The sequence below is a fragment of the Hibiscus syriacus genome, unplaced genomic scaffold, assembly GCF_006381635.1.
Source record: "Hibiscus syriacus cultivar Baekdansim isolate YM2019G1 unplaced genomic scaffold, ASM638163v2 tig00110303_pilon, whole genome shotgun sequence".
Taxonomy (NCBI): domain Eukaryota; kingdom Viridiplantae; phylum Streptophyta; class Magnoliopsida; order Malvales; family Malvaceae; genus Hibiscus; species Hibiscus syriacus.
In genome coordinates this window covers 1,861,746-1,869,645 of record NW_024062672.1, presented here as the reverse complement: position 1 = coordinate 1,869,645, position 7,900 = coordinate 1,861,746, and the positions used below count along the sequence as shown (strand labels likewise).

General features: G+C 36.3%; 2 protein-coding genes across 2 annotated transcripts; one reads left to right on the top strand and one right to left on the bottom strand.

Moving 5' to 3' along the window:
* Positions 1 to 667: 667 nt before the first annotated feature.
* Positions 668 to 7,545, top strand: LOC120116778 (60S ribosomal protein L6-like). Its single transcript, XM_039137188.1, has 5 exons — positions 668 to 989; positions 1,096 to 1,202; positions 1,818 to 1,999; positions 2,098 to 2,348; positions 7,527 to 7,545. The coding sequence occupies exons 1-4, from the start codon at positions 733 to 735 to the stop codon at positions 2,251 to 2,253; spliced, it is 702 nt and encodes a 233-aa protein (XP_038993119.1). The 5' UTR covers positions 668 to 732; the 3' UTR covers positions 2,254 to 2,348; positions 7,527 to 7,545.
* On the bottom strand, positions 2,853 to 5,275 carry LOC120116779 (ras-related protein RABA4d-like). The gene is made up of 2 exons (XM_039137189.1): positions 4,749 to 5,275; positions 2,853 to 3,429 (listed from the first exon to the last, which is right to left on the bottom strand). The coding sequence occupies exons 1-2, from the start codon at positions 4,976 to 4,978 to the stop codon at positions 2,979 to 2,981; spliced, it is 681 nt and encodes a 226-aa protein (XP_038993120.1). The 5' UTR covers positions 4,979 to 5,275; the 3' UTR covers positions 2,853 to 2,978.
* Positions 7,546 to 7,900: the final 355 nt, after the last annotated feature.

Sequence of the window (7,900 nt, the reverse complement as noted above, 5' to 3'; positions counted from 1 at the left end):
GTAATTATTCCTAAATATATAAAGTAAAATTATTATTTTGGGTCGAGACGGATATTTTTCACCCTAAACTCGAACCCGACCCGAACATCACATTTAAAAAACCGACCTGAACCCAATTTTTTTTTTTAAAAAAACCCGACCCGATCAGGTCGGATCGAGTCGAAACCCATCGAATTTGGGTCCCATACCCATCCCTAAAATGCATACTTAGTATTAGTTTTATTAGAAATATTTAAAGATGCCTCCAAAACAAACTATATGGATAAATTACACCTTTCACACTTAAACTATTATTTTTATTTTGTTTTACTATTTAAATTTTATTTTCCCCAAATCATATCTATCATTTAGTGTAGGTTTTATTTTGGTATTACGTCGTTAAAAAATAATAGAACTGTTGATGTGATATTTTTTTTATTTTTTTAATGATGACATGATATTATTTTATGGTCATACAACATCACCGTTAAATTTTTAATGACATGATACCAAATAAAACCTAAACTAAAAGTTAATCATAGTTTTGAAAAATATTAAAGTTTGAGTGTGAAAAAGAATAAAAATAATAATTTATATACTAAACGCGTAGTTTACCCAAAAAATAATTGGGCCATAATATTTTGTTCATAAAGTCACTTGAAATTCATTATCCATAGAAACCCTAATCACTTGATATCTATTACACAGTTCAGACGCCTCACCGCATCCGAGCAGAAAGGGTTTAGAGAAGAAATGGCGGCCAAGAGGAAGACCCCCGTCAAGTCCCGGAACCCAGATCTCATTCGTGGTGTAAGCAAGTATTCCAGGTCTAAGATGTACCACAAGCGTGGCCTTTGGGCCATCAAGGCCAAACACGGCGGTTTTTTCCCCCGCCATGACCCGCAGCCTAAGGCCCCCGCTGCCGCCGAAAAGCCCCCAAAGTTTTACCCAGCTGATGATGTCAAGAAGCCTCTTCTCAATAAGCGCAAGCCTAAACCCACCAAGCTCAGGTTCTTATAAGAAATGTTTTATCCATTTATTTATTCATTTGTAGATTTCTCTGGAGGTTGTTTGTTTCTCATTGTTGGGTTTTGCTTTTTTTGTTTGTTTGTTTAGAGCTATCATTACACCTGGGACGGTGTTGATTTTGTTGGCCGGTAGATTTATGGGGAAGAGAGTAGTGTTTTTGAAGCAACTTCCTTCCGGGCTTCTTCTGGTTACTGGTAACTTTCTTTTTTCCTCACTTTTGTTTTTATTAATATACAAACATATATCGATCTGCATTGTTTCTTAGTTGAATGTTTGTATGGAAATTGTAATGATGAAATGAAACCAGTGACCTTCAGAGTCTAGGAGTCCAGGGGTATTCAATTGGTAGTTCGTTCTGTAACACAAGCAAGCCGTACTTTTGGTTGGATTAATTGACCGAAATGAAATAATTCCAGTTTGATTAATTCGGCTTTGACAGAATCTAATGCAGTTGCAAATCATGATATCGTTCTGTTAATTTCCGATGCTGTAGTTATTTTCTTGTTTTTATCAAGCACGATGATGTATCTTTGCTTTCGTTATAGTTCTGCTCATATGTTAGATTCTATCATATCCAGCATATTTAACATTCACTATATGCCCGTTTTTATGTGTGGCGATCATGAAACCATAACCTGAGATTTACTTGGTTGTTGTTTGTGTGTAGAGATAGTATCTATGTTTGCCTCCAGTGGCTTATAGGGAGTCTCGGTTATTGTTACTTGTCCATTGTTTGTTATAAAACTAGCAGGTCTCCTTTTTGTTTGAATTTCATCCTCTGTTTATGTTTGAAACTTGCTTTACCGTAGGACCATTCAAGATCAATGGTGTTCCTCTAAGGCGTGTGAACCAATCCTACGTCATTGCGACTTCTACCAAGGTTGACATCTCAGGAGTCAACGTAGAGAAGTTTGATGACAAATACTTTGCCAAGGAAGTCGAGAAGAAAAACAAGAAGGGCGAGGGAGAGTTCTTTGAAGCTGAAAAAGAGGTTAGTTATTATCCATTTAGTGTAACTTAAGCTCTCCTAATTCCTAAATAAGCAAATCCAATTTTGAGATGCTTTAATTTTCCTCAAATATTATATAGGATAAGAAGCTGCTGCCAGAAGGCAAGAAAGAAGACCAGAAAGCTGTCGATGTCTCTTTAATAAAGTCCATTGAGGGTATCCCGGATTTGAAAGCCTACCTTGCCGCAAGATTTTCGCTGAAGTCTGGCATGAAGCCTCATGAACTTGCCTTCTAGAAGTAACTTTTGCATTTAGCTAAGCTGTTTAACTTTTGTGTTCTTCTGGTTTTGAGTATTAGTGGCCGTACCATACTATCGGTTTTATCGAATCTATATAAACAAACCATTTTTTCTTATATCATCTTTTAAAACCCCAAATTTCCTTTTTTTTTTTGTGTTTTGTGCTACTCTGATTGGAGCTTGTTTTTATTTTCTATTCAATATTTATTTTGATTGAAGTTATGTTATGGAATTTCACACTGCATAACTCATCTTAAGATTTGATTCTTGGCCATTAGATCTTAAGTTGGTATTCTTTTCCCCTTTAGATTTGCTCGTTATGGTCCTCCATTCTCGTGAATTTCTCAACTGAAATGAGAAAATCACATAAACAATTAGAAGCATTATCCATCATACTTTCATTTTATAATTTCATTAACTTAAAATTTAAAGTTTGTGGTTATATGAAAATTGTATTTCGGTCCAATAGTACAATACAAAGAAAAGCCAAGAGCAAGAAAATAAAAATAATTAAATATTAAATGATCAATGCCTCATTCTGTAAACGGAGAGTATTAATTAACCACTTTCTCCTATAAAATGTTGATATACCTTTCATAAGAATTACACAACAAATAAACCTAACTCAACAAATAAAAAAAGCATGGAAAATATATCTCAAAATAAAGTTAAGCAAAAATGGGCAAAATGAAGAAAAGAAAAACAAATGTATGTTATTAGAATTAGGATGATACGCCGCAGCAGCCGCCTTTCTTTTGGGTTTCCTGCTCCTGGTTGGGAACAATAATCCGGGTTCCCTTAAGAAGACCCGCACTGCCATTGGCATCTGACTCATCATTAGCAGAAAGTGTTTTCTTGCTGATTATTCCGTATATCTCTGTTAGAATTGTCAAAAATGCAGTTTCGACATTGGTCGATTCTAGAGCTGATGTCTCCATGAAGAACAGGCTCTCTCTTTGAGCAAACCCTTGTGCATCTTCCATTGGGACTGCTCTTAGGTTCCCCAAGTCACACTTGTTGCCAATGAGCATTACAACAATATTCTTATCCGCGTTTCCCCTCAATTCCTCTAGCCACCTTGCCATGTTGTCGAATGATTGACGTTTGGTCATGTCATAAACTAACATCGCTCCTACGGCTCCTCGGTAGTATGCACTAGTCACTGCCCTATACCTGATAGAAGAACAAATAAAAGGAATACTTTCAGCATACTATGCAGCATGAAGAAACCAAAATGCAGTCGGTTGATGCGACAAATCATGGTTCGAGAAGATCTTGCTGTATCAGCCATTGCCATGCTATTTTGGGACCTTCTATAAATAAAAATATAGTGGGAAATTACCGAAACCGAAGCAATTTAGCATATGCCAGAGAAGGTTCAATTTTATATTGTTTCTTAAGAGTAAGCCATAACTATGATTACCATGTCAGAAAAAATTAGCAACATCCCATTGATGCTACACTAGTGTGTGACTGGTGGTTTAAAGCAAAGCAATTGTCATCATTAATCATTTCTTGCTTTCAGCACATGAATGCACTAATAATATGTTCATGACCAATAATGACCATTTAGCAAGCATTCTGCTTAATGTGATTAACGAGGGTTTATGTTATAGCTGCAATCTCATTCTGGAAGAACTGTATTTTTTGAGATAAGAACTCATTATCCTTCTACATTTATAAAATCATGAATCTGTTACTCAAACTCAATCATCTGCATTAACTACTCTAAAACTCTTGAAAAACGAACTACAAATGTTTTTCAATGTAGCGTTACTCTGCTCGAGTAAAAAAAACTTGATAATAACTCACTATCCTTCACTTTATATAGTCATGAATCTATTGTTCAAACTAATCTGTCTTCTTGAACTGGCTCTAAAAATCTCAAAAGATGATGTCTGTTAAAGCAGCATTAATCTGTTCAAGTAAAGATGATTTGAATAGATTCATGAAACTTCGCTGAACAATATTTCTCTCCTATAACACCTACCGCGGTTTTCCGAGCACCTGACATTTTCATGTACAAATGTTTGTTTATGATTGTTATTCTTCCTTCCGTTTCCAGTACCTCCATATTATCAAACACTTGCAATTTTCAATAACTCCCATCAATTGTCTACCACGTTCAGCACAAATCCAGCCCAAGAATGAAGCATAAAGTTCCAGACTATCAATCAATGAAGTCAGAAAATACTCAAGCCTACAATTTCTGTACTCCCGAGACATTTACATATATCATCAATGAAAAATGTAAAAATAAATGATTTCTTTCTTATCAGATTCTTGTTTCTTTCATGTCATTTCGGCCTCATTTCCAATGTATATCATTTTCCTATTACAAGTATTAACACTGTTCCTTGGGTAGTTAAAAAGATATATCAAATATAATTGTTCCCCGACTTTTTCTACTCTAAATTCTTTCATTTTCTCAAATCCAAATTCATGCAGATAAACGAATTGAAATTTTCAGGCATATACAAGTAAAATCTAACCTTTCTTGTCCAGCTGTATCCCAAATTTGCGCTTTAACAGTTTTGTTATCAACAACAAGTGTTTTAGTCTGGAATTCAACACCAATTGTGGCTTTCGAATCCAAACTGAATTGGTTACGGGAGAAACGTGCAAGCAGCTGAGATTTCCCAACCGCTGAATCCCCAATCAAAACTACTTTGAATACATAATCAATCTTTTGATTGAAATCCCCGCCACGGATGCTTGACATTAGCACCACCCAATCAAAAAATTTCACTTCTCAAATCGATCCACCGTTCTAAATCCAGAAATTAATTCAATCATAAAAAATAAAATAATCAGATCATATAAAACATAGGTGGTTACGATTAATCATGTGCGTCTGGTGGATTATACAAGAGAAAAAATAAGCTACGCATGGCATTATTGTAGATCAGATCGATACATTTGAAGGGCCAAATATGAAGGATGGTGAAGGGAAAGCGATAGAGATCGGAATTGGAAATTAGGGTTAGGGCTAGAGGAAGAAGAAGAACAGACAATTTTGGGATTTTTTTTTTTGAAAAAGAGCGCGCGCGCACATATATATATATATATATATATATATATAGGAAAAAGGATATAGATAGATTAAGTTTATTAAGGACAACAATAGTGTTATTTTAGTGAAATATCATGATATTAAGAGGGTTTGTGATAGTTATTTCTTTGGCTTCCACTGTAGAGATAGTACCGTTGATGGGTCAGCAGACCATCATACTACGGTCAATGACTGTCCTACAAGTAGAATTGGGTTTGAGGAAGTCAAAACGTCTCTTAGAAAGATGAGGGACAAAGTTGTCGGTCCAGATCAAATTCCTATTACTGTGTGGTTGGCCCTAGGAGAAGAGAGAGTTAAGTGGTTGATTAACATCTTTAATATTATTTTAGAGATTACCAATATGCCAGAGAGGTGTTGAGAGTCTACGATGATACCAATATATAAGAATAAAGGAGATCCCCAACGTTGTGGCAACTACAGAGGTATTAAACTACTCAGCCATACATGAAGTTATGAGAAAGGGTGATAGAGGCTAGGTTGAGACAGGTTACTAGGGTTTCGGAAAACCAATTTGGCTTCATGACAGACAGGTCTACTACGAAAGCGATTCATCTACTTCGACGGCTTATGGAGAAATATAGGGAAAAAATAGAGATCTTCATATGGCGTTCATTGACCTTGAGAAGGAGTATGATAATGTTCCCCGCGATATGATCTGGAAGACCTTGGAAACGAGACGGATCCCAACTGCGTATATCCGGGTGATTCGTGATATGTACTGTAGATCTACTACATACGTCAGGACTACAGTTGGCGACACCGAGGAATTCCCGGTGGAAATCGGACTCCACCAGGGGTCGACTCTTAGCCCTTACATCTTCGCCTTGATTATGGACGATATCTAATGTGCGACACCAGACGGTGTTACATGGTGTATGCTTTTCGCTGACGACAATTTCCTAGTTGCTGACACAAAAACTGAGCTGAATAGTATACTGACTACCTGGAAGACTACTTTGGAAGAAAAAAGTCTAAGGATCAATAGTGAAAAGACAGAGTATTTATGTTCAAACTTCAGTGGGAACCAAAACGATGAAGATGTAGAAGTATGCATAGAATGACACGTTCTCCCCTCAAAGGATTGTTTCAAGTACCTAGGATCTATGATACATAAAGATGGGGGTGTAGATGATGACGTTACACACCGTATAAATGTGAGATGGCTAAAGTGGAAGGCTGCTACTGGAGTTTTGTGTGACAAGAAGGTGTCTTTAAAACTTAAGGGAAAATTTTATAGAATGATAATAAGACCAGAGTTGCTGTATGGATCAGAATGTTGGGCAATCAAGAAAGATCACGTAAGGAGGATGGAGGCCGCAGAAATGAGAATGCTTCGATGGGCATGTGGTAGGACTCTGTGGGACATGACACCAAACTCTACTATTAAGATGTCCTTGGGGGTGGTGTCTGTATCCGAAAAATTGAGGGAGGGAAGACTACGGTGGTTTGGGCATGTCCTTAGGCGGCAACCGTCGGATGCGGTCATGAGGGTAGAGTCGATTACAGTCGACAGTGCCAGAAGGAGAGGACGACCAAGGCGGAAGTGGGAATACTGCTTGAGATCTGATTTGAAGGATTTAGACCTTACCGAGGTCATGACCTCTGATAGGAAAGTATAGAGACTTAAGACCAGGGTAGCCGAGTAGTGCGGGTCACAACCATAGGGTGTAACATCTCTGTCTTCATTTTAATGCCTTTGTAGTAATTTCCATGACTTCTACTTTTTATACGTTTCTGTCATTGGAATTTATGAAGGCTTAAAACTAGGGTAACGGAGTAGTGTTGCCTTAGTTTAGGTTTTAACCCATTTGACTTTATTCCTTCTTGCAGCTTGCTATTGTTAACTTTTGTGTATCATTCTCTTCATGTTTCCACTTTTTAAATTTAGCCGGGTCTTACGTTTCTGTCTATATGCAGAGATTTTTACGCATGAATTTATTTGCAGGGATTACTTACCATTACAGACGCACATATGAAGACTGCATACGAAAACTGTTCAACTATGTATTTATTTATTTATTTATACATGCATTGCATTTTATCTTTATTTTTAATTTTCTGACTGCCGGAGGCCTTCAACGGAAGCTGCTCTCAACCTGGCGTTGGGGGCAGCCTACTACCCTTCCTCCCCCTTATCCCATTGCATATGGGAATAGGGTTTTGTTGTTGTTGCATGCACATCAACTTGTTGGAGTAGTTTTTATATATTTAAAAAATTAAAGAAAAAACAAATATTAAAGAAATTGTATATTTAAAGGAATGAGTAATTTATTATGATTTCTAAAATTAAAAAATTTAAAACTATTTAATAATAGGGTAAATTATACAAATGATCCTCTAACTATATAATATTACTTTGTCGAGTCCTCTGACTATCAAAAGTTACAAAATAGTTCTTTGACTATAAAATGTTATTTTGTTGAGTTCTCCGACTATTGAACATTACAAATGGTCACTTAACAATTTATTATGCTCCAAATTCGTCATTTGTTGTTAAAAAATTGATAACAATATGAGCTGGATGTTAATATGTTATTTGAGATATGATCAAATATGATCCTAAAATCTCAA

What these genes read in the sequence shown, in the direction of transcription:
- LOC120116778 (XM_039137188.1), top strand. Translation starts at nt 733, where the DNA reads ATGGCGGCCAAGAGGAAGACCCCCGTCAAGTCCCGGAACCCAGATCTC. An exon ending in CCTAAACCCACCAAGCTCAG is followed by an intron (nt 990 to 1,095) that starts GTTCTTATAAGA and finishes TTGTTTGTTTAG; the next exon opens with AGCTATCATTACACCTGGGA. An exon ending in CGGGCTTCTTCTGGTTACTG is followed by an intron (nt 1,203 to 1,817) that starts GTAACTTTCTTT and finishes GCTTTACCGTAG; the next exon opens with GACCATTCAAGATCAATGGT.
- LOC120116779 (XM_039137189.1), bottom strand. Translation starts at nt 4,978, where the DNA reads ATGTCAAGCATCCGTGGCGGGGATTTCAATCAAAAGATTGATTATGTA. An exon ending in GATACAGCTGGACAAGAAAG is followed by an intron (nt 3,430 to 4,748) that starts GTTAGATTTTAC and finishes TTCTTCTATCAG; the next exon opens with GTATAGGGCAGTGACTAGTG.